Source organism: Erpetoichthys calabaricus, chromosome 1 (genome assembly GCF_900747795.2).
Source record: "Erpetoichthys calabaricus chromosome 1, fErpCal1.3, whole genome shotgun sequence".
NCBI classification, from domain to species: Eukaryota; Metazoa; Chordata; class Cladistia; order Polypteriformes; family Polypteridae; genus Erpetoichthys; species Erpetoichthys calabaricus.
Genome location: NC_041394.2, coordinates 353,700,527 through 353,727,707, shown reverse-complemented (window position 1 = coordinate 353,727,707; position 27,181 = coordinate 353,700,527). Strand labels below are relative to the sequence as shown.

General features: G+C 42.2%; 1 protein-coding gene across 1 annotated transcript; it reads right to left on the bottom strand.

Moving 5' to 3' along the window:
- Window positions 1–5,027: 5,027 nt before the first annotated feature.
- Window positions 5,028–24,297, bottom strand: LOC114668439 (oocyte zinc finger protein XlCOF6-like). The gene is made up of 2 exons (XM_028824199.2): window positions 23,847–24,297; window positions 5,028–7,413 (listed from the first exon to the last, which is right to left on the bottom strand). Exons 1-2 carry the CDS (start codon window positions 24,259–24,261, stop codon window positions 5,738–5,740), a joined length of 2,091 nt encoding a protein of 696 aa, XP_028680032.1. The 5' UTR covers window positions 24,262–24,297; the 3' UTR covers window positions 5,028–5,737.
- Window positions 24,298–27,181: the final 2,884 nt, after the last annotated feature.

Sequence of the window (27,181 nt, the reverse complement as noted above, 5' to 3'; positions counted from 1 at the left end):
AATGAGGCTAATTTATAACACTGCATGTACAAATTGTAAGTGGCACCTGGGTTTGGACGGGCATCCCTACCAGAAGAAGGGACGGTTCCTTACCTGGACATGAGGCTCCTAGCAGGCAGACAAACATCCCAGCCCAGGGGAGAGAAAGGTGCCAGTCCTGGAAGAGATGGGCAGAGTGAATGGACTTACAGCTCATCGGAAGTAGATGTCACCAGGGACTCTTTATTCCTGCAGGATGCTTAATGGCAGGGGCCCTGGATATCGGTACCCTGTAGTGCATGCTGGGAGATGTAGTCTGGCAGAACAGCCCTTCTGGGGTCTGCGGGTGCTACCAATAGGGCGCTACAGGGAGACATTGCTATTAGAAGACATTAGTTCACTTCCTGGGTCCTCCCTGTGTGGAGAGCACTTTGAGTAGTAAGAAAAGCGCTATATAAATGTAAAGAATTATTAAGTTGGACTTCCATGTGACCCGGAAGTGCTTCCAACGGGCATCAGCCCTGGCACCAGTAGCACTCCCGGGTCTGCAATAAAAGGGACCACACTCCCTTATTCAGGCAAGTCAGAGCTGGGGGTGAAAAGAAGTCAACACTCGACTGGAGGAGGGCAGTGTGTCAGTGACAGCAGAGAGTAATTGTGAAGTATTGGAAGGAGAGAAAAACCTGTGCTTGTGCTTATGGTCACCTTTTGAGAGGTACTCTATTGAAAAAAATACCCGTTGATTTGAACCCAGGACTGTATTGTGTCATCGTGTTTGGGGATCCCAGGTTCCATTACAGTATATACAGCCAAAGGAGTTAATACACAGCGGCCGACATGCTAGGCAGAGTTCTCCAGGTATCAATGGTCAACAGACCAGAAAGAGCAGACAGTGTTATTGGGCTGACAACACCTTGGTGGTAAAGTACAACGACACCTCTGCTTTCTGAGAAGGCTAAGGAGAGCTAACCTCCTCCAGAAGCTGGGTGGTCTGCTTTTACAGATGCACTAAGAGACAGCATTCTGAGTAACTTAATGACAGCCTGGTACAACAGCTGCACCAAAGCCACCAAACAAGCCCTGCAGCGAGTCGTAAAAACAGCACAGGACATTAATGGCGCTGAACTGTCAGCACTCGAACATCTACAACAGAGTCGCTGTGTGAGAAGGGCGTCACTCATCCTGGACATTTAAGCTCCTCTGAACAATCCGTACACATACAAATACACTAACTGTCATGAAGCTCTTGAGCGCCAATACGCATCTCCTCAGTCCCGAGATCATTTTCCACTGAACGTGTTCAGTAAGCCATGCTGGTGATGTGCCTTTCGGATTTTAAATGCACCATTGGGGTGGTTACAAAACTAATATGTCATTGTCTTACACAATGACAACAGAGATTGATCGTTTCCAATCAAAATGAAAGCTACCAGGAGATCCCCGGTAGATGTATTTCAGCCGCTGAAGAAGGTCTCGATGAAACACAAGATCTCATGGAGGCTTACAGTTACGCGCCCACTTTACTCTTTTCCACATTGTCTTTGAACAGTCTGTTCTCTGCGTTTTCTTTTGTGCTTCTTTATAATCCTGCCTTTTGGGCTTCTGATTGAATTTTAGGCTTTTTTGTTTGCCACTGTAGTTCTTTGTACTAAATCCCTACTCTCTCTCTCTTGTTCTCTTTCCGGTTTTCTGTCACCACCACCTGAACAGGGCACCGTGATGTCCCTCCATTGAGGGATTGAAGGCCGGAGGTCCACACGACCATCATCATCAAATTCTTCCACGTGAAGCCTGAAAACCATGAGGACTGATTGAGGTCACTGATGCTAGGCAGAATGACCAGAGGGGGCTGGGTGGTCTTGTGGCTTTGGGACCCCTGCAGATTTTACTTTTTTTCTCCAGCCCTCTGGAGTTTTTTTTTTTTTTTGTCCTCCCTGGCCATCGGACCTTACTTGACTCTTTGTTAATTTGAGTCCCTCTTCATCCTGTAAAGCACTCTGAGCTACACCACTTGTGTAAAAACGTGCTAACGGTGTTGTTGCCGTGTATTAATATGCAATGCTCTAATTTCACCTGTTGGAAGTTTTTCTAGGCCTTTGTAATTTCACTCCATTCATATATTTCTTTGATTAAAGCCATCATGCTGCATAGAATCTTTATTTTATTTTTATTATTATTATTTTTAACAATTCACTTCATCAAGGTCAGGCCAGGTTGGGGAGCGCCCACCTCATGATGAAACAGCTCGGGATCCTGGTTGGTGAGGGAGACACATTTAGAATTAAGGTGCTTCAGTCTTTCCAAATAATAAAGTATGGTGTTAATAGAACTATAAGAAACATGTCACTTATGTATTAATAAATAAGGATGTATTAAACTAACTGAACAAATGTAATCTAATACAGACGCTAAGCTGTAAGAGTGTATTCCTGTAAGACTAATGTACTAACTTTTAATGTAGCTTTTGATATTGTATAACCAATTATTATGTGTGATGATCATTATGTGCGAAATGTAAGCTATAATAAGATTCTTAAATTGTAATGGCCACATAGCCGTACCTTGTGGCAGAGTGGTGGCTCTGAAGCTAGGGATCTGCACTGGCAATCGGAAGGCTGCCGATTCCAATCCCGTAAATGCCAATAGGAACTCTGCTCTGTTGGGCCCTTAAGCAAGGCCCTTCACCTGAAATTGCTGAGCGCTTTGAGTAGTGAGAAAAGCGTTATATAAATGCAAAGAATTATTATTGATGGTGCAGAAGAATAGGGAAGTTAGCATTGTCTAAAACCACTGTGTTGCATACACCCTATAACTGTTAGGGAAAACTTGCTGTAACTGGACTTATACTTCTACTAGCTTGCACGCACATATTTCCTAAAACTGTGAAAATGCTGACCAATCTTTATCTGTAAAAAACAGTGTTTTTCTGCACGTACAAATTCAGGATGTGGATAGGGGCTATAGCAATCCATGATGAACGGACTTGAGTATTTAAAGGAAGTCTCTCTTTCCTACTAGCAGGATGACGGTTTGTAGCACGCTGGAACGTGACAGGGTCTGTAGCCTCCTCTCACCAAGAATAAAGAAATTGATTTTTATTTTATATTGGTGTCCGTTTCCTTGTCGTTCCCGACTTTCAGCGTCCACATTGGCAACCCCCCTGGCAGACTACTCTGTCCAGTCCCACCCTCCGGAAATGACCATTTATCTAAAGCAGCCAGTGTTAAGGGGGCGTCCCCTTGGCCTGGTCCAGCTACTCAGGTCCCCAAGCCAGATCACCCTCGGTGAATCACACCACATGGCCATAATGCTGTAACTGATGCTTGCTTCCTCACAATGCAGGTCATGTGCCTCATTCGGGACTCAACACAAAGTCAAAACCAGCATCAGGAGTGGAGTCTGACTTTGTTGAGCTTTCCTTACTTTCAGCTTCATCTCCTCTGTTACTTTAGAGGTGATGAGTTTTAACTGCATAATAGCAGATCTCATGTACTCCATTATACAACCGAACAAGTTGGGACGCTGTGTAAAATGTAAATAAAAGCAGAATGCAATGATTTGCAAATCGTGTAAACCCGAATTTTATTCACAATAGAATATACAGTAGGAAACACATCAAATGTTGAAAGTGAGACATTTTACTATTTCATGAAAGCTAAGAGCTCATTTTAAATTTGATGGCAGCAACACGTCTCAAAAAAGTTGGGACGGGGGCAACAAAAGGCTGGACAAGTAAATGGTATTGAAAAGAAACAGCTGGAGGAACGTACTGCAACTAATGAGGTGAATTGGCAGCAGGTCAGTAACATGATTGGGTATAAAAAGAGCATCTCGGAGAGGCAGAATCTCTCACAAGTAAAGATGGGCAGAGGTCACCAATTTGCAGAAAACCGTGTCTACAAATTGTAGAACAATTTCAGAATGATGCTCCTCAATGTAAAATTGCGAAGACTTTGAAAATCTCATCATCTACAGTACATGATATCATCAAAAGAATCCAAGAATCCGGAACAATTATGCACAAGGGACAAGGACGAAAATCAGTACTGGATGCCCGTGATCTTCAGGCGGCACTGCATCACAGACAGGCCTGATTCTGTCATGGATGGCACTGCCTAGGCTCAGCAACACTTGCAGAAATCATCGTCTGTGAACACCGTCCACCGTGCCAACCACAAATGCAGGTTAAAGCTCAATCATGCAAAGAAGAAGCCGCCATATGTGAGCGTGATCATGAAACGCCGCTGTCTTTTCTGGGCCAAAGCTCATTTAAAATGGACTGAGGCAAAGAGGAAAACTGTTCTGTGGGAAGACGAATCAAAATTTGGAATTCTTTTTGGAAAATATGGATGCCGTGTCCTAATGACTAAACAGGAGAGGGACCATCCAGCTTGTTATCAGCACTCAGTTCAAAAGCCTGCATCTCTGATGGTGTAGGGGTGCATTAGTGCATGTGAACTTGGCAGCCTGCACGTCTGGAAAGGCGCCATCAATGCTGAAAGGTATAGATGGGTTTTAAAGCAACATGTACTCCCCATCCAGGTGACGTCTTTTTCAGGGAAGGCCTAAAGCAATGCTAAAGCACATACTGTGTCTATTATTACAGCATGGTTCATAGTAGAAGAGTCCGGGGGCTGAACTGGCCGGCCTGCACTCCAGACCTTTCACCAGTTGGATTTGGCGGACCATGTAGTGAAAAATTCAACAAAGACAACCCAGGACTGTTGAGCAGCTAGCATCCTCTATCAGACAAGAATGGCAGAACGTTCCTCTTCCAAAAGTCCAGCAACTGGTCTCCTCAGTTCCCAGACGTTTACGGACCGCTGTTAAAAGAAGAGGGGGTGCTACACAGTGGGGTACACACGGCCCTGGCCCAACGTTTCTGAGACGTGTTGCTGCCACCAAATTCAAAACAACTTTATTCTTTTCTTGAAATGGTACAGTTTATCAGTTTAAACATTTGATATGTTTTCTATGTTCTATTGTGAATAAAATGCGGGTTTATGTGATTTGCAAATCATTGCATTCTGTTTTTACTTACTTACACCATGTCCAAACTTTTTCAGAACTGGTGTTGTACTTTGCTTCCTCACAGATGCCTTACTTGTAGTATCCCGTTCATTACGGCTTATTGATATTCTTGGTCACTCCTCTCTTCTTATTGATTTCAGTAAACTTGTTCTTTGAATAAATTCAGGAGTTCTTCTTTATGATTTCCCAGATGACTTTGTCCTCTAATGATGGTGTCATTTCTGCTCTTGACGTGTTCTTTACTTTCTCTCCTTTTCATTTTTTTTTCCCCCATTTTGTGACTCTCTACGGTTTCTCGTACTGTCATTGCTCCTCGTCTTCACCCACTGCCTCGATCTTCTCTTGTGGTTTTCTGGCACTTTCTGTTGAGTACAATCTATTGTTGTCACTATAAATCCACTGTACCTCCATCCTTCTATTTGGAATTCCTTGTTAGGCAAATTCTCTGCCGATGCTTTCATGATAGTATCATTTCTTCATTTCCTGTGTTATTCTTTCTTTTGTTGTTCCTTGGTGGAGTTCTAATTTCGTTGGACTAATTTGTTTTCGTTCTTTAAATATTTCAATAAAGTATCCTAAATCTGCATCAGTTATCTTATCTAACTTGAAAATTGAGATAACATTTCTGCACTGTGTTTTTGCATAAGCCCTCCCAGGGTACCCTTCTGAACTCATGACCAGTTGTGTAGAAGTTGTAGTATGTGACGTCCTCTTTACCTTCATTTGATCACTGGACTGTATCTAGTCCTCTTATTTTCTCGCTCACCGTATGCTTGTGTGATCTTGTCTGCTCCATTGTTGTGGGGACATTATGACTTCTTTGATGGTTCTGAAGATAGCTCTTTTTTGAAAATTGTTTGCCACAGTCAGAACAGGAATAAGGCTTCTCTCCTGTATGGACCCTTTGGTGGCTCAGAAGATTGCCCTTGTGTGAAAACTGCTTGCCACATTCAGAACAGCAATATGGCCTTTCACCCGTGTGAATTGTTTGGTGGAACTTGAGTTTAATCTTTTGGGAAAACTGCTTGCCACATTCAGAACAGCCAAAAGGCTTCTCTCCTGTGTGAATTTTTTTGTGTCTTGTAAGAATGCTCTTTTGTGAAAACTGCTTGCCACATTCGGGACAGCAATAAGGCTTTTCTCCTGTGTGAATTACTTTGTGAATCTGAAGAGCACTCCTTCTTGGAAACTGTTTGCCACATTTGGAACAGCAATAGGACTTCTCTCTGGTGTGAATATTAATGTGCGACCAAAGACGACTCCTGTCACAGAACGATTTTCCACATTCAGAACAGCAAAACAGCTTCTGCCTGGTGTGAATCTGAGTGTGATTCTGAAGAGAGTCCTTTCGACAGAATCGTTTGCCACATTCAGAACAGGAGAATGGTTTCTCTCCAGTGTGAATTCGAGTGTGGTTCTGAAGATTACTCCTCTGTCGGAATTGTTTGCCACATTCAGAACAGCAATATGGCTTTTCTCCAGTGTGAATTCTTGTGTGTCTGTGAAGACAGCTAATTGTTGAAAACTTTTTGTCACATTGAGAACAGCAATAGGACTTCTCTCCAGTGTGAACTCTAACATGAACCTCAAGCTGACTCCTGTGTCGGAATTGTTTGCCACACTCAGAACAGCAAAATGGCTTCTCTTGAATGTGGATTCTAGTGTGGTTCTGAAGAGTACTCTTGTCCCAGAACTGTTTGCCGCATTCAGAACAGCAAAATGAATTCTCTCCTGTGTGAATTTTAGTATGGTTCTGAAGAGTACTTTTATCACAGAACTCTTTGCCACATTCAGAACAGCCAAATGGCTTCTTCCCAGTGTGAACTCTAGTGTGTCTCTGAAGAGTGCTCCTGTAACGAAATCCTGTGCCACATTGAGAACAGCAATAAGGCTTCTCTCCTGTGTGAATTCGTTGGTGGCTCTGAAGACTGCTCTTTTTTGAAAACCACTTGCCACATTCAGAACAGCAATACGGCTTCTCGCCCATATGAATTCTTTGGTGGCTCCGCAGATTGCTAATTTGCAAAAACCGCTTGCCACATTCAGAACAGCAATGCGGCTTTTCTCCTGTGTGAATTCTCCTATGACTCTGAAGAGTTTTCTTGTCAGAGAATTGCTTCCCACATTCAGTACAGCAATAGGGCTTCTCTCCGCTGTGAATTCTAGTGTGTCTCTGAAATGTCGCACTGTCGCTGAAGCACTTACCACATTCCAAACAGCAATAGGGCTTCTCTCCAGTGTGAATTTTTTTGTGCCTGTGAAAATTACTGTTATGCAAGAATGCTTTGCCACACTCAGAACAGTAATATGACTTGGCCCCAATATGAATTCTACTGTGTAGCCGAAGATTTCTCCAGTTACCAAATTGTTTGCCACATTCCAAACAGCGGAAAGGTTTGTCTCCTGTATGAAGATTAAATGAGAAAATAAAAAGTTTATTTTCAATGCACTGTTCTTTTACTCTCATCAAGTCACAACATTAAATAAATGCTGTTTGACAATAGGAGCATTAGCTGTTGTAAAACTCACAGTAAATTCCACGTAGAAAGACACTCAACTTGCAATATAGAGACAAATTAACGACCACTAATTACATGGACGCAATCCCTCGAGCCAGGAAGCTGAAACAGTAAACTAAAGAGATCATGTGTGATCGACGCAATTGACAAGATTACTGATCACATTTTGTTATACATATTACAGAACTGCATTAGCAGTTAATCATCATACTCTTCAAATAGTGTGCAGATTTATAGTCATATGAAAAAGTAAGTACACCCTGTGAGTTTTTTCTTTTTTAACATAATAATGATATAAGGACATATCAAAGCAGCAGCATAATTCCATTGGGTTATATGCAAACACTATAACATCCAAGTCAAATGTTACAAAAATGAGCCATCAATAGTAACTGAAAATGATTAGGTGACTATATTATGGGATATGCCCATACAAACTGATAAAGACATCAAAATGAACAGACCCGATATAGCAGTGAAAGGCAAGAAGGATGGCTCTTGTCTGCTCATTGACAGGTCTGTCACCATTGAAAGAAACACCTCCCTTAAAACTACTGAAAAACTCTCCCAATATAAACATGTAAATATGTAGGGTATGAAAACCACAATAATACCAGTGGTAATTGGTGCTCTCAGGCTGGTCAAGAAAGGCATGAGGAACTACACCAACAAAATCTCTGGTAATATCAAGATACAAGATATCTTGTATAATATCTTCAAGTGGTTCAGAAGATCATCCTCCTTGGCACTGCTCATTTACTGAGGAGGACTTTAATCATCAAGTAAACCCATCACACCCTCATGGTAGCCCTAAGCTCAAGGGATGGACTTGGTACATGAGTGAATAGAACAGGACGTTAAGGACAGATAATAATAATAATTTAGAGTATACAGTGATTTTTCTCACTACTCAGAGCACTGCAGTGAGTAATGAGCCACTTGAACCACCACTAAAGGGTAGCACCCAACTGCATGTGGTGACGGAAGCCATTTTTGCACCAGTAAACCAAATACAGCATATCAGCACAAACACCTCAGACCAACTGTCAAGGATACTGGTGGAGGGCTGATGATTTGCGCTTGTGTTTCACAGCCAGAGGACCTGAGCCCTTGCAGTCATTGATGTCAACCACCAACTCCTCTGCATATGAAAAGTATTCTCGAGTAAAATGTGATGCCGTCTGTCAGACATTGGGTCATGCAGCAGGACAATGATCACAGGCACACTAGCAAATCTACAACAGAATGGCTGAAAAAGAAAGGTATTGCAATGGCCCAGACAAAGTCCAGACCTCAACCTGACTGAAATACTGTTGTGGACTTTATGAGAGCTGTGCAGAAATGAATGGCCGCAAACCTCAAAGAACTGAAGCAACGTTGTAAAGATGAGGGGGCCAAAATTCCTCCACAACAATGTCAGAGACAGATAAAGTCAGACAGAAAACGATGACTTCAACTTATTGCTGCTCAAGGTGCGTCTACAAGCTACTGAATCACAGGGGTGTACTTAGTTTTTCACACATGGTTTCTCCAGTTTGGCTTCATTTTCGTTAAATAAATAATGACACGGTGGAATCCACCGAGGTTAGATTTGATTATTTTTAGAACCTGTTAAGGACCAGAAAATTATTTTTATTATGTCCTGAGACATAAAAACCATAGAACTATAAATAAAGTGGTGTACTTTCTTTTTCACATGACTGTATGCTTTTCACAGAATAAACTAATCCAAAGATAAAACACTTTTACAGGAGTTACTTGTATTAAATGAATAGTTAGCAATTTCTCCAGACATTTTAAGGAAAATTAGAATAATTATATGTGTTGCCTATATTATGTTAATGCTCGCTCTCGAGTTGTGTCAATATGTGTGAAGTCGACTGTATATTTTGAAGACTGCTGCATAACTGAAATAATCATAAATGCAAATTTTGCATTTGGAAAAAGTAAATCCAATTCTACATGTCACTACCTCAGATAGATACCTTAAAATTGAATCAGGAGCAAATGATTACAACATCATTAGAGAGGATCTTACCTGAACCTGTCTTATTTAAGCCTGAAGCATTTAGTTTGTTGCTGACGTGCACATTATCACCATGCCAGGGTCGAAAGGGCTCTCTGAGGCATTTAGAAAGAAGGTTCTAGATGCTTAGCAGTTTGGAAAGGCATTTACAAAGATCTCCAAATAACTGAAAACAACTATTCCACTGTCCGGAAAAATCATCATAGGAGTGGAGGAGATTTTAAAGAACTGCCAACTTGTCCAGGCCTCCCCAGAAGGTTCAGCCTGAGATCGGAGTGTAATAAGAAACCTAAAAGTTTGTCATGGGATCTGTAGGAAGCTCTTAAGAACTTTGACATCTACAGTGTTAAGTCTACCATTAGAAAGAGGCTGCACACATAAGATCTATATTGGAGGTGTGCCAGGAGGTAAACAGACAGAACAGATAAAAATTTCCCCATGAACACCTAGGCAAAAGTCAGATCTTGTGGAACAATGTTCTATTGACAGGTGAAGGAAAGGGAGAGTTAAATGGCCACAGTACGAGAAGACATGTTTAAAAACCAGCAGCAGCATTCGACCAGAAGAATCTGCCAAATTTTCCACTTAGGGATAAATAAAATTAATTTGCTCACTCGTTTATCTGAGAAATCCCACCAACTACCCCAAATATGTTCTAGCTATTTATCTAAGTAATCCTGTCAACTACACCAAATACTTTCTATTTATCTGTGTAATCCTGCCAACTGCACCAAATACTTTCTGAGTAATCTTGACAACTATACCAAATATTATCTACCTTTCTATGGTAAAGTATGGTGGTGTGTTGTGGTTGTGGGTTGCTTTGATACATCCTGGCAGGCAGTTTATTATCACAAAATCCACTAGGAATTCTCTATTGTTCCAGAGGGCGCTTGAGGATAACATGAGTCAACCTGTGAGAAGACTGAAGCTCAGCTAAAAGTGGATCTCACAACTTGACACAGACCCTAAACATACCAAAAATTCCACCAAGGAATGGATATAAAGAAAGACATGGGAAGTTCTGCAATGGCTCGGCTCTGAATCCCCTGGAGATGCTGCTGGGTGGATTTGAAACAGATATCTCTCAAAACGTCACATAGTTTTTCCCACTCCTCCACTGAGCTTTCTCCCAGTCAATATCAGAGAACGCTTGACAGTTCTTGAAAAAAAGGTGGCAATACCAGCTAGTAGAGCCGAGGGTGGCCTATTTCCACAGTCAGAAATCACAATTGTTTAAATTTCATTGAATAGGTTATCTCAAAGTCAAATTTTCATTGTTTTGTTCCCCAATTCCATCATGTTTACCCACAGATACATTTAAATGAAGATCAAATCTATATGTCCACATCTGTTTAAAAAGAAAAAAACATTTCATGGGGTGTACTTACTTTCTCACATGACTGTTCTTATCTTATTCAGTTAACAGAGTTAAAATTAGATCTTTGTTATTACATAGCAATACTGAAGAGGGTTTTATTTATTAAACAGACTGCTATGCCAACCATAATAATGTTCCTTTCCGAATAAGAACGTGCCCTGACATTTCTCCACGCTCAGACAAAAGCCACTTGACTCCAAAATGTGTATCAAAATATTAAATTTAAATCACTAAAGCATAATGGAGAAATCAACTAGGTGACATGTTTATGCACAGCAGCTGCAGTGGTCTGGAAGAAGAAATTAGGAGATGAGAAAACTTGAGATCAGCACAGTTACTTGTGTCTACTATCTTAGGGAGTGGCAGTTGACACCAGGACTGGTCAGTTTAGTGGCACACTGGTGACATTTATACTATACTTTCCATTATAATGTTAATGAACATGTACCGTCAGGATTTATTTATGTGAATCAAATTAAAATTTGCCTTAATGTGCACTTAATGTAATTTGTGTGTTTTTCTGCATCCATTTTCTGCACCTTATCCAGATCTGGATCACAGGGGCAACAATCTAAGCAATGATGCCTAGAAATTCCTTCTTCCTGCCACCTTCTCTCGGACAATACTGAGGTGACCCCAGGGTGTGCAACTGGAATGGAAAAACAGGCCACTTTATTAGGTACACCTGTTCAACTGCTTGTTAACACAAATATCTAATCAGCCAATCACAGGGCAGTAACTTCACGTATTTCAGCCTGTAGACGTTGTCAAGATGACTTGCTGAAGTTCAAACTAAGCATCAGAATGGGGAAGAAAGGGGACTGAAGTGACTTTGAGCAGCACCAACCAGGCCACGTTCAGAGTATTTCAGAGACTACTGAGATTTTCACACACAGCCATCTCTAGGGTTTACAGAGAATGGTCCAAAAAATGGAAAATATCCAGTGAGGTCCGAGGAAAATGGAGAGACTGGTTTTGAGCTGATAGAATGACAACAGGAACTCAAATAAGCACTCGTTACAACCGAGGTGTGCAGAAGAGCATCTCTGAACACACAACACGTCCAACCTTGAAACAGGTGGGCTACAGCAGCAGGAGACCACACCGGGTGCCAGCAAAGAGACATCGTCGCTCCAGCGTGTTCTGGAGACCCCAAGCCCTCCTCTTGGTTTCCCAGGTAGGCATCCTTATCAGATACCATGTCATCATCTTGCTCCTTTCAATGCCCAGGGAGCTGAACTTTGAGCAGGAGTTGGAGCAGAACATTTCTTACTTGAGGACCTCTGTAATTTCAGACTTATCCAAATCGCTCACGTCCATACCTTTTTACAGACTACACGTTCACGTCTCAGTAAGCATTACACAGTTGTCTACCTTCTACAAGGTCTTTAGGAAAAAAAAAAAATAAAACTGCAGTCCAATGCGAATTGACGCATCAGTAAAACCGTAATTTGAGCAATTCATAAGGGACTCAAATTACATTTACATTTATTTGCTTAACAGACACTTCTATCCAAAAAAAAAATGACATTAAAAAGAGGCCAGATTGAAGAGCACTGGAATATTGTTAGCTAAAATTGCGTATTTAACAGAGATGGACAACGCAGTTGTATTAAGCGGATATGAGAATGTGTTTTTTAAAATCTTCCAGTTTAATTTAATTCAATTGACAGTTGGAAGAGAAAGTTTGCATGCCCTTCAGAATCCCCCGAATTTCAGCATGAAATAATCCTGAAAATATGGTCTGGTTTTCAGCTACATCACAATAATAGACAAACATAATCAACTTAAAATTGAAATGTCAATCCTGAACACATCATTTAAACCTTCACAGTCCAGCCTGTGACCCTCTGTGCTAAGGACCACTGCAGAAGCTCATTGGAGTCGGGAAGAAAACAAATGAGATGAGACTGGAGTTGGGACTTGGAAGTGCCCAACCCTTTAAAAGGGCACACAAAGTTTGGGTAGGGGTGGAGTCGACTTTTCTAAATAAAGATCTATTCATGAAATATTAGAGGACTTTAGAAAAACAACTGGAGAGAGACACCGGATTTGGACAAGGCCTGGGTATTCATCAGTTCAGGAAGACAGAATTTACAAACATCACAACAAGAACACAAAGGGGGCAAAAGGGCCTTGGGGCAAATAATAATAATAATAAGACGTTTTATTTATATAGCACCTTTCCCATGCTCAAGGCACTTACAGAATATAATAAAGAACGGCAGTGTATACAGTATATAGCATTGTACGAACCAGATAAATAAATAAAGAAGATTAAGACAGTGAATTCTGAAAAAAAAAGAAACCGACAACATAATTGATGGTCTAGCACACACACACACAGGTTACATGAGCATCTTGACAGAGAAGTAAACTGAGAGAAGGGTAATAAAGTCTAGTAGAGCTAAAAGCCTTCCTGAACAGATGAGTTTTGAGTTGTTTTTTAAAAGAATTCATGGAGTCAGCTGACCTGATTAATTTCGGTAGGTCAATTCCAGAGTCCCAAATCAGTGCTGTAAGTGTTGGCAACAGATAGTCCAGAAGTGCAGATCAGGTCCAGTATATGACCACCAGAGTGGGTGGGAAAATCAACATGTTGTGTCAAGTCAAAACAGTCCAGTAAGGATAGGAATTCATTTCTCAGTTTAGATGTAGTAATGTCAATATGGATGTTGAAATCACCAAGAAGGATAATTCTCTGAGAGTAAGAGCTTAGGTGGGTCAAAAGTTCAATCAGATCGGATAAGAACGATGCATTGTATTTTGGGGGACGATACAGAACAATGAGTGAGACAGGACCTGATTTCGTTATTAGTTTAAGAGCCAGGCACTCAAAAGACAATGGACAGTCAATCGGGATTCGTTTGATGTTTAAGTCTGCTCTGACAATTACTGCAAGCCCGCCGCCTTGTCTTGAGCTGCGAGGCTCTGTGTGGAAAGTGAAACCAATTGGAGTCGCCTCTTTGAGAGACACAAATTTGTTTGGTTTTTGCCAAGTCTCCGTTAAACACAGAATATCAAGTTTGGTGTCAGTGATGAGTTCTGACAGCACCAATGCTTTGCCATTAAGAGACCTCGAGTTAAATAGTGCAATGTGTGCAATAATGAGGCTTCTTTCTGCACAGAGCCGTGATCAGGGTTTATTTCCACATAATGCAAATTTGGCACACTGACACTTCTATTTCCAGGTTCATGAGAAAGACGGCGTATTCCTGAGCAAATGCTGCCGGTAGTCTTTTCATTCGCAGCCCGGCGGTGGCGGCGACCTGACCCGCGATGTACATATTTCGGGCGTTGCAATATACCAGCGTCTTTTAGGATGTTCCAGTCAGACCATTTGCTCTGGACAAACAGTTTAATAAGAAGGAGTTTGTCATGAGAGTATTTTATCATGATACTGAGTAATACTTATCTGAATAGCAGTGGAGAAGCAGCACAGCACAGTGGAACCGGTAGGACAGGCGGGTGTGGTAGCGTAGGTGAGCAGCGATAGCAAAGCAGCAGAAAGCATAGCAGGATGAGGTAGCAGGATTTGGAGGTTCCAATACACAGCCATAAACAGTAACGCTTGGTAATTTCAGGCATGATCGCCCCGGAGCCAAAAGCCAGGTTATGAAAATCAGATCAGTTTCCAGTCGTAGAGTACTGTAAGATGAAACGGGAGCAGATCAGCATAGCGAATTTAATATAATCACGGAGACAGATCATCCCACAGCAAAGGACCTGCAGAAATCGTGAACTTGAAAAAGTCTCTGTTCATGTTTTAGCTGGGTGGAAAACACAATAGCAGTGCTGCTAGGAGGACAACCCCAAGGAAATTACCGTTCTCAAAATTACTGTTGTCTCTTGTGGACAACTAAGACAAATGTTAAACTCTTTGGTAGGAATATGCAATGCCATGCAGGGGTGTGGAAATCAAATTTTTTTCTACTTGTCCATGGACAAGCAAACTTAGAAAATCCACTTGTCCCCCAGTTAAATTCACTTGCCCATAAACAAATAACAAAAGTGAAAAATAGTTTAATTTTTTCTGATCTCTTTTATTGATACCAAAACTGCCTTCCATTTTAAAACTGAAAAAAGTTCTTTCAGGGAGTAGTATTTTGCCACCTTGCTCTAGAACATTATATAAAAGATTCCCTTATCATTTTAACTCACTAATAAATAATGCCTTCATTATAGCTACACTAGTTCTGTTTCACATATTACAGTTACATAACAGAACACTGTCCTTATTCATTTTCTGCCATGTTCTTCAGCTTTTGTCTTGCAGCATCTTCTCCCCCAAGAATCTTTATCATCTCAGACAGCATGGGCTGAATGCTGTTCATTTCTGCTTGAGCTGAACTGCATGGTTCCTGGACTGATGGTCCTGCAGAAGTGGATGCTGATAACTTTTCAGGTTTTTTATGAGTGATGTGCCTGTTGCCAGATGACAGCCAGAATTCCAAAGCTGTAGTGGGTCATACTCTTCTAAAGGTTTGCCATCAACAACAATGCGCATCTGGTTTTGAAGATTTTCCCCGAGTCAGACGGGTTCTTATAGATCTCTTTACTAAATTCATATTGGAGAATAATCTCTCACAAGAACAAAAAATAATTGCGTCTAAGTGAAGATTTTTATAGATATTTCATAACATTTGGAAAACGTTAGAATGTTTTCTTCTTTATTTTTAATAAACTGACTTGTTTTATATGAAAAATTCTCTAATCAAAAACAATCTATAGAACGCTCATCAAAATTGATGATGTCATGCAATAAATTTCTTAACTCCTCAATGTATCACAACCTACGCGAAACCGCAAATTTCAGGAAAGATTAACTGCCTAACAAGCTTTGTTATGTGGTGAAAACATGTGCATTGTAAGTAAAATGACCGCATTTTTATGTAGAAATAATGAATTTTATCAATCTTTTTATATAACACGCTACCGTGGCGGTTCGTTTGTCTGTCCAGGATTTTAAATCACCTGTAGCTCGCAAACCGGTTCACCTATTGACTTGAAATTTGGTACACATATACTACGTGACGTCTACTATCCGCTTTCGGGGTGATGATTTTATTACTCTTTTTATTTTATTTTATTGTTGAATCAACTCTCAGCACCACGCAGCTGTGCAGCGCATGCGTACGGGCGCCGTTCTCATTCCCCACCACCTTCACTAATCATTCTTGAGGCAGATTGAAGATTTATGTGCCAGATTAAGTGAAAAATTAAGGAAAAAGTACTAAGTAATTGCAACACAAAAAACTAACTTAATCAGCTTTACCACGACAAGATGCCAATGAAAGAAGAGAAACAGCAGGCCACTAGAGTGGAGAAAAGAAGAGCGGCTCAGGAAGCAGCAAGCGCATCAACCTCTGAGCAAACGAATGCTAAACAGAGAAAGAGGAAGAGTAAGAAAACTAGGAATGCTCAAGTCAAGTGTATTCACTGCACGATACGCCATTACTGGTAATATATAAAAGTTATCGATTATAATGAAAAATCATCAGATTACATCGTAATGTCGGCATGAAAAAAAAAAACGACTGTATCTCCAAGCGTGTAAATAGCAGTTTAAAATACTTATGTAAGACCATAAGAATGCTTCCCCTTTGAAAAATCATCCGTCATTTTGTAAACAATATTGAAGACCAATTTGAGACATGAAGAACATGATTAAGTAGACTGTTTCCGCATGAAGTACGTACCCAAATGTTTAAAATTTGAAAGTAGTGGTAAAAATGTGCCCTGCACAGCACATGTAATTCTTTTTTCTCCAGAAAATTGCACTTGTTCACGGACAACTGAAACCAGAAAAAACACGCTTGTCCGACGGTCAATTTACCCGTGTCGGACGAGTCGGGTGTTGGATTTCCGCACCCCTGCCATAGAAAGAAAAAAAAAAGTTAAAGGTTATGTTCACACGAAAAAAAAAAAGAAAGTTAAAGACACAACATTTTGGGTGTACAGACTTCATCAGGTGTGCAGAACGAGGTGGCCTACAGGAGGGTGGTGGCCTGTCTGGTGTCATGGTGTGAGGAGAACAACCTCACCCTCAACACAGACAAGATGAAGGAGATGATAGAGGACATGAGGAAGGAGAGGAGACCTCACCGGTCACTGTTCATCCAAGGGCTTGAAGTGGAGAGGGTGAGCAGCATTAAATACCTGGGCGTCTACATCAGTGAGGACCTCACTTGGACACTTAGCACCACACAGCTGGTCAAGAGGGTTCAACAGTGGCTGTACTTTATGAGGAGGCTGAGGAAGTTTGGTATGTCGACTAAGATCCTCGGCAACTTTTACAGCTGCATTGTTGAGAGCATTTGACCAGGTGCATCACTGGTGGTACGGCAACACTACTGCTATGGACTGCAAACACCTGCAGAGAGTGATAAAGACTGCTGAGAAGATCACCAGGACCCCACTGCCCTCTCTACAGAGCTAGTGATGGGAACTCCGGCTCTTTTCAAAGCTTCGGCTCTTTTGGATCGGCTCCCTTTAAAGAGACGGCTCTTACGGCTCCCGAATGACTCTTCGTTTAGTATCACTTGGATGCTTATATTTTAGCCTAATTAAGCAATTATGAATGGTTTGTGTATAAGCAATTTCTTATTCATTGTTTTCAGACATTACGTATTTTTATGCATTTTTTCCACAGCAAACAAATTAAATAAAGGCCAAACTCAACAACAACACCACAACACTATGACTCTTTGAATAAAAGTTTTTAGGCCAGGTTGGCATTCAGAAATGCCAGATGCCTCGGCTTGGATGGGCTGATGCGATTTCTCCTCTCTGTGATTATTTGTCCTGTTTTTGAGAAGACTCTTTCTGAGGGGACCGATGTAGCGACAATGCAAAGTCTTCCTACCATTACCTTAACCAGGCGTGGGTAGACTGCAGCCTTGGCCTCCCACCAGCTCAGTGGGTCTTCAGCTCTTTGGATGAGGGGCTCCTCAAGATAGGACCTCAACTCCAGCATAGCATCAGCTGTGGGATTTCTCCTTGCAGTGTCTCCTGTTGCTCTTTCGTCAAAGAGCCTCCACACAGCATTAGCTTGTGGTTCCTGTGAACACGTCCCTGCTCCAATTTCTTTCTCTTGGCCTTCTGATGGAGGAGCAGACAGGCTGCTGGGGTTGCATCTTGCTGCTGCTGCACTTATTCTTTGAAATGCCTCATCCATATCTCTGTTGTCATTAAATACTACCTTTTTTCCAGAGCAGTGGTTTCTGAAAGCACAGTGTTGTACTCCATCATCAGATATATAGTTATGGAATAATTGTTTGGGACAAAGTTTTTCTGCTAGGGAGAACATACATGGGGTTTAAGGCCTGTACAAAAGTTGTAAATCCTCTGTCCTCCACAATGGAAAATGGTTGAAAGTCGCTATCTATCATTTTCGCCAGCTCCTCATCGACACTTATTTGTTTGTTTGGCGTCATTTGTTTTGGAATAAATGTTCTTATTTTGGTTTGAACTGAAGACTGTGTTATACCTGCAGTTTTCGGTAAGACAGTGGATGCTGCAGCAGAAGTACTTGGCTCTTTTCCAGGGTCAGTGGATGGCAGGAGAGAGGGCACACTCTCCTCCAGTTGCACGGATGGGTGGGTGGTTCTTATATGTCTGTGCAGGTTTGTTGTTGACCTTGCTCTAACGGATATTTTCATATTACAAATTCTGCACTTAGCTTTGCAGTCTCCAATATCACTGAAATGCAGCCAGATGCTGCTTCTTTTTCGGCTTTCACTCATTTCTTCACTCTTCTTTTTTTCTTCACGATGCGCTTGCATTTAAATCTGGCTCCTCGTCTGTCACAGTGACAGGTACACAGAGCGACAGTGTTGCTCTGTGTACCTGGCCTGTACCAACGCTCGCTGTCTTCGGAGCGTCTGCCCCCCTTCCTTCTTTCACATAATGGTACAATCCTAGTCCGATGTGTTGTCCGTGAACGAGCCGGCATTATGAGCCAATGTTCTGTGTGCCCATATAAGTAAAGTCCCGCCCCTGCCGAATGGATTTTCAGCATAGCTGAGCAGGAGCGGCTGAAGCTTCGGCTCTGCTCGACGGGCATTGGCTCCTCTTAGAGCCGGCTCGTTCGCGAACGACACATCACTATATAGAGCATCTACAACTGCAGAGTCTGAAGGAGAGCTGCCTCGATCCTCAGGGACCCCACTCACCCCCAACACAAACTGTTCACACTTCTACCCTCAGGCAGGAGGTATAAGAGTATGAAATGCAGGACTTCCAGACTAGAGAACTCTTTCTTTCCCAAGACCATTAGACTCCTAAATAACTGACTGGAGTTTATAACCGTGGTTCACCTCATTCTATCTACCTGACACAACTGTATTTCACTTGTCCATCACACACCTACCTGCACATTACACTTTATATTTCTATTCTGTTTTTATACTTTATGCTGCCTCTGTTACTTATGATCTATCTGCTACTTATTATTTATGTTTATCTTTATATGTTGATTTTTGTCATTTGGTATGGACAGCAAAGAAAGAATTTCATTGTACAGGGAAACATGTTTCCTTACTGCGCACATGACAATAAACTTTGAACCTGAACTAGAAAGGAAAAACCTGTAACATGCACTCAGTGGCCACTTTATTAGATACACCTGTTCAACTGCTAGTTACCACAACCGAGCATCAGGATGGGGAAGAAAAGGGGATTGAAGTGACTTTGAACGTGGCCTGGTTGATGCTGCTCTGAGTATTTTAGAAACTGCTGATCTACTGGGATTTTCGCACACAACCATCTCTAAGGTTTACAGAGAATAGTCTGAAAAAGGGGGAAAAAAAAAATCAGTGAGTGGCAGTTCTCTGGGTGAAAATGCCTTGTTGAGGTCAGAAGAGAATGGTCAGACTGGTCTGAGCGGATAGGAAGGCAACAGGAACTCAAATAAGCACTTGTTACAACTGAGGTGTGCAGAAGAGCATCTCTGAACATACAACACGTCCAACCATGAAGCAGGTGGGCTACAGCAGCAGGAGACCACGCCAGGTGCCACTCCTCTCAGCTAAGAACAGACTACCATTCACATGGGCTCTACAGAAGAATGGAAAAATGTCACCTGGTCTGATGAGTCTCAGTATCTGCTGCAACATTTGGATGGTAGGATCAGAATTTGGCATCAACAACATAAAAGCATGGATCCATCCTGCCTTGTATCAACAGTTCAGGCGACTGGTGGTGGTGGTGTAATGGTGTGGGGGATATTATCTTTGGGCACCTTAGCACCAACTGAGCATTGTTTAAATGTCACAGCCTACCTGAGTATTGTTCTCTTTATGACTGCAGTGTCCCCATCTTCTGATGGCTCCTTCCAGCAGGATGACGCACCATGTCACAAAGCCCAGATCATCTCAAACTGGTTTCCTGAACATGGCAATCAGTGCACTGGACTCAAATGGACTCCATCGTCATCAGATCTCAATCCAGTAGAGCACCTTTGGGATGTTTTAGAACAAGAGATTCAACACCATGGATGTGCGGCCAACAAATCTGAGAAACTGCGTGATGCTGTCATGTCAATATGGGCCAAAATCCATGAGGAATGTTTCCAGCATCTTGTTGAATAAATGCCATGAAGAATTAGGGCAGTTTTGAAAGCAAAAAGGGGGCCCAACCTGGTACTAGCAAGGTGTACCTAATAAAGTGGCCAGTGAGTCTAGATAGGATGGGAAGGATGGAACAAAGCCAGGGCACATGAAAGGATAAAAGGTTAGAGTAGCTGAAAAAAAGCAGCTATTAGAGAAGACGAAGAGTGAGATTATAAAGCTAACTGGTAATGAAGAAATGTGTGATCCTAGGCTGAGAATACGCCCAGTTTCTTCTGTCTTACATTGAAAAGTGTCTTTGAAGCCCTGTGAAAGAACACAAACAGAGGTCACCGGATATGATCAAGTGATGTGATGTCTTCTATAAATGGCTTTGTAAGATCTTTAATTTTAAAGTCGTCAATGTCGTGTTTGATACGATCTGCTAGCCATCTCCCTGTTTCACCTGTATAGATGGCTGGACACTTCCTACAAGAAATGCAGAAAATCATAGATTTAGACCGGAAAGACGCTTGCTGTTTAATACTGAATTTACCAGAGGGACCAAATACAAGGGTATTTGTTGATGACATATTTGTAGGTGACACTGTTACAGCTTAAAGTGTCTGGTGGGGAATGTGGCTATCCTCTGTGCCAGTAGGCTGCGGATGAGAAGTTTGCATAAGTCAGGTGATCGACATAAGGAGATCAAGGGAGGGTTATGAAGAGAGGTTCTAGATGAAATTTTATTTGATGAACTGTGGGAGAGAAAGAGTGCTAGGGTGTAATGGGAGGATCAGTGAGATTCAAGTTTCATTATTGGAGTTTTGCCCAGTGTGGATGTTACAAGGTCTACCACTGGCTTGATTGAAAGGCCTGTCCATAACATGAGAAGGGCATCCTCTGTTAATGAAGATGACCCTTGTTCTGAGTGCTTCATTACAGAAGGCAACCTGTTGTGAAGCACATAAGAGTCCATTACTGCTGGCAGATTTTTAAATTAAAACACTGTGGCTCAGGCTCCATGGGTGTGTGTTTGCATGGCCCTGGGATGTCTAATGGGAACACTGGGGCTGATTGTGCTTGCACAGGAGGGCATGGTCTGTTTCAATTTACTCACTGACTCTCTGTGGGTCATAATTAGGACACCGCACCCTCAGAGGTATAAAGGATGGCCTTTATACGTGTGACAGAGAAAAGATGGACGAGAAACAAAAATAGAGATTAAAGAGAAAGAAAAGTGAATGAAGAGTCAAGAGTGGGAACAGCGGGTGCAAGAGCATCGAGGTAAGTGGTCGGGAAGTGACCCCAAAAAGGAGCAAGCAGGTGACGTTTGAGGGGCAGGGTCACTCCTGCTGAGTGATCAGGGATTAGCAATGACCAACCACTTGGAGTAAACTCCAGCTAGAGGCCATCCAATGCTGAGGGATGGTGGCAAAGGACACATTTTAGCGTTGGGGTACCCTAGTGGTGACAGGCTGAGGTGCTTGGGGTACAAGACCATGTGAGGGTTGATTACACTTGTCGGTGGGTACCTCTGAGGGCTGCAAAGACCCGAAGGGGTGAGTAGCAGAAATCTGATTTTTAAAGAGAGGAACCAAGGGTCATAAGGAATTTTAAAAAAGGTCCTGAGTGGGTTAAACCGTGGCTTCTAACCCTGTTTCAGATTTTCTTCTTATTGCTGCTTTTAGCCTCCACCTTCCTCACCATTTCTATTGGACTATTTACTTATTTATTAGAGATGTGAACTGCACAGTTTTGCACATTTGAATATTGAACCCTTATTTTGACGGAATAATAAAAACACAAAGCACTTTTGCAGCTACCACTTACTGTGCCATGTGGTCTCACTGCCCGGCTCATCTCGGAAGAGGATTATCAAAAGTTCCAGGTTCAAAGAGTATGGCAGCTACAGCCAACCTGGATCGCCATACAACCCCATTACGGCAGAAGATGCGGAGTATAAGAAACTGTGAAGGAGGTAGAGAGTTTTTAGTAAGCCAGGGATGGAAAGAGCCATAGAGGAGGCAACTCTGCAAGTCAGTTAGTTTGTAAAAGACAGAAGAGCACTGCACACCAATACCAAATCCTCATGGTGGAGGGGAGCATCATGGCTTGTGGCTGCTTTGCTACTTTAGGGTTTGGATAGCTTTCTGTTATCATGGGAACATGAAATACATAAAGTAATTAAGAAATGTGGCAGGAGAATGTCAGGGTAGCAGATGAATGATAGAAGATGAGTGATAAAACAAGACAAGGAGCTGAAACACAGGATGAAGTCAACAACAGAAAAGCCTTAAGCAGAAGGAAACTGGTGTTCCACAATGGCCAAACAGAATCCAGCGTTAAGCAAAAATGGAGATGATGTGGCCTGACCTCAACTTTACTAATTAGTAAAAGAGACCAGCTGTATTATATGGGTTGGAGACGGTGGCACTGACCAGAAAGCAGGAGACAGAGCTGGAGGTGTCAGAGTTAAAGATGCTAAGATTTGCATTTGGTGTGACGAGGATGGGCAGGATTAGAAATGAGGACATTAGAGGGTCAACTCAAGTTGGACGGTTAGGAGACAAAGTCAGAGAGGCGAGATTGCGTTGGTTTGGACATGTGCAGAGGAGAGATGCTGAGTATATTGGGAGGAGGATGCTAAGGATAGAGCTACCAGGGAAGAGGAAAACAGGAAGGCCTAAGAGAAGGTTTATGGATGTGGTGAGAGAGGACATGCAGGTGATGGGTGTAACAGAAGAAGATTCAGAGAACAGAAAGATATGGAAGAAGATGATCCGCTGTGGCAACCCCTAACGGGAGCAGCTGAAGGAAGAAGAAGTAGTAGTAAAAGAATTCCAGATATATCCAGAAACTGCAACCGTTGGGAGAAGAGGAATGCTCTAAAATTCAAGTCATCTACAAGATTTATTGGGTGAAGGCCATTGTTGCTAAAGGAGGGCCTGCCAGTCAGTAAAAACAGAGGATCACGGACTGGGCTGGGAATGTTTAAATAATGTGTTCAAGACTGATGTTTGCGTGTTATGAGTTTAAGTTGACCACATTTGTTTGTAATCATGACTTTAATGAAGAGCAGACCACAGCGTGAAAGGGAATTCCAAAGGGTTTACACACTTTTTCTTGCAACTGCACTTTGGTGCAACACACTTGTCTGGGGAAAGGCTTGTAGTAAACAGCAAAAGGCTAAACCTTACATTAATATAGATGAACTTTCAAACTACAGTACATTATACACACCATAAAACACATCCATTTTGTGACATTTCTAAATTTCTCATTAAAAAAGGTGATGGTCACCATTTCAGACTCCTAACCCTCAGCCTTTAAACTGGCACATAGTTGTATTTTAAACTTACCTTCTCCACCCTGATTTGTAGTTGCTGGTTGATCTTCAAGAGCTCCAGATGAAATTTCTTCTTTTCTCTTTGTGTCAGACTGTAATGATTCAGACTTCACAGCAGCAGAAGATTCTGGAGATGAACAGTGTGTGCTTTGAGAAGAGACTAACTCAGTCACCAGCCCATCTTGACACCCATCATGAAGGTCCTCTTCCTTGACAATCTCCACGCTTACATGGTTGTGTGTCTCACTGCTGACGGACATCTCTTCAGGCTCTTCTTTGATGCCCGCTGACCCCAGTTCAGAGTCCTCATCTTTAACGGCCAGACTCTCCTGTTTTGGATGGAGATATTCCCACTCACGATCCTCCTCCTTAACATTTACGGTCCTTTCCTCCATGTCAACCTCACATGCCTCCTCCTTCACATCCATGTAGATGTTACAGTAAATGGCAGCTTTGTCTCTCTCTCTCTCTGTGACAAGAACAAGATGGAATATCATCAAAACTGTAAAATTAGGACCAATAGACAATTTGACTTTTATTTTCAAACCTCTGTAGGTTCAAACGGTTCATAGCATATTAGCAGAATCTCTCCATGCTTCATATCAAATTATCAGATGTAAAACAAACTTGGTAAGTAGAATGAACGGCCAACAGGCCAGCAGAGGACCATCTCACACAGTTATATTCATTTCTTGGATTAAACATGCAGCATTGCTGGGGTCCTAGAATTGTGCTAGGAGTTATGCTGAGGAATGTTGAACATGTAGGCCATCAGGATTGTGTTAAGAAACAGGCGCATGTTAGGAAGGAGGAGACGCCAGATGAAATTAACTTTGCTGGAATGCAGGGCCTGCAACAGGGGACGGCGAGCGGGTGAAATAAGAGGTTTGCTAACTTCTTTATATATAATACGCTACCGTGGCTGTCCGTTTATCTGTCCAGGTGTAATAAGTACATAAGTTTAATATGTCACTGTGCTCTACACAAAAAATGTTATAAATCCATTCACATGTGCAGCTAACACAAGGCCTGATTTAGCACACAGGGGCTCATCACTTAGAACTGCTAGGCAAGCATTAGAAGACAAGACAGGAAAAACTACGAAAATGGGCAACGTGTACTCTCAGTGTGTCAGAGTCAGCATGAGATTGGATCGTCTTTGCCTTGTTTGGAATGGCATGATTTACCTAAGTGGGGGCCTGCACATGAAGAAAGAGTATAAAGCCTTGGAACATTGCCCGGCACACCTTTGAAGCCAATGGATGATGGGAGATAATGTCATCATATCCTGAAAATCCTTCCAGCGCAGCGACGAAAATGGCAGACTCTACACATGGGCTTGTCATGGCTTCCTCATCTGTTATGCTGCGTAAACCGTCATTAAAGAAAGCTAAAAGTTATTTTCTCTTATGTGATTTCTTACCACCGTATCACTACAGGAGGAATATCGCCTCGTTATAATATATCTATTGTGGCCCGGCTGGGACACCCCTTCACTATATATTAAGGGGGAGCAGTCCTGGATGGTACAATACCTCCCCATGCAAGCTGGATGTCCGTCCCCCTGGGTTGGAGTGATGCCTCAGCCTCCCACAGGGCTCCATGGGAGATGGGAGTTCTCCACAGCACTGTTGGGATCTGGGGAGGCCACCAGGGGGCACTGCATGGGCTCCTGAGTCCAACTGGACGACTCTTCAGCCCCACCCGGGAGTGCAAACAGAAACAGGTGATCAAGCACCTGGAGCACTTCCGGGTGGGCCATAAATGAAGCCAGCAACCACCACTCAAGGGCCAGAGTTGGGAGGAGAAGGACAAAGCTTGTGGAGGAGTGGTGGTAGAAGAGAGGAGTGCAGTGTGTGTTGTTTGGGAGTGTGTTGGGCCTGTGGAGATTATGGGGAAGACGTGCCCCACAGGTGAAGAGAAATAAGTTTTTTGATTTTATACGTGCCTCCCGTGTTGGGCGCTTATATAGCGCCTTGTTACACTATATAGTTTTGGGTTATGTAACATGCCGCCATTAAAAAAGAACTAGTACCCCCTGGAAGAAAACACCAGGATTTTAAATCACCTGTAGCTTGCAAACCGTTTCACCGATGGACCTGAAATTTGGTACACATATACTACGTGACCTCTACTATCTGCTTTCGGGGTGATGATTGACCTCCAAGATTATTCCTCTTTTTATTTTATTGTAGAATCAACTCTCAGCACTGGCCAGCAGGGCGACCATGCAGCACATGCGTATGGGTGCCGTTCTCATCCTTACCACCTTCACCATCACTTCCCCTACCTCTTCATATCTTAAGTCATTCTTGAGGCAGATAGTACGTTTTCATTGGCGATTAAGTGTTCAAAGTAATTGCAAAACAAACACAGACTTAATCAGTTTTAACGCAAAAAGATGCCAACGGAAGAAGAGGGCCGCTAGGGTGGAGAAAAGAAGAGCTGCTCAGGAAGCAGGAAGTGCATCAACCTCTGAGCAAACGAATGCTAAACATACAGAGAAAGAGGATGAATACTATGAATACTCAAGTCAAGTGTATAACATGCAGTGCGCCGTTACTGGTAGGCTGATGTGTGTAATCCTTCATGCTTACCTTCAAGTTTTGGCGGGGGATTAGGCAAAGACTTTTGCATTGCAACTGATAAAACCAATTATAAAAAGGCCAACAGTTACAATACAATTTAGTTTTGCATAGCCAAAAATCACTACAAGAAGTGCCTCAATGGGCTTTAAAAGGCCCGCCTTTTGACAGCCCCCCAGCTTTGACTCTCTAAGAAGACTCCCAAAAGAAACCGTTGTAGCGAAAAAAATGGAAGAAACCTTGGGAAAGGCAGTTCAAAGAGAGACCTCTTTCCAGGTAGGTTGGGTGTGCAGTGGGTGTCACTACAATACGATACGCAGAACAGAATACAAGTTACCTTATTGCTCATTGAGCCACTGATCAATGGTTGATCATACAAACAGATTTTTATAACACCCCTTGTTCCCCAAAGTTCTTTCTTCTGGTTTACATGACTCCTAGGATATCGTTATTGCATCGCTGTTATAGAGGTGGAAGCTACCGGAGTTTAAAATAAAAGTGCCATATGGCAAGCCACTGGATTTGCTTAAAGTATTAGTTTAATTTAAAAAAAAAAAAAAACATTCATTGAATTTTTATGACACTTAAATGGAAACAAACTCCTGCACAGCTAACCCTTGCCATCCGAACACAAGCTGTCCCAGAAAACGAATTTTTAGACTGACAAAGCCTGTGTTCCATTATCTTTAATAAAAATAATTATCAATGCATTCCCACTGCATTCAAAGTCCCCCAAAAGATTTTTCCCCAAATATCAGTCACC

Coding starts and splice junctions, on each gene's coding strand:
- LOC114668439 (XM_028824199.2), bottom strand. CDS start 24,261: ATGGATGTGAAGGAGGAGGCATGTGAGGTTGACATGGAGGAAAGGACC. Junction 7,414..23,846: donor TACAAATCAGGGTGGAGAAG/GTAAGTTTAAAA, acceptor ATCTTCATACAG/GAGACAAACCTTTCCGCTGT.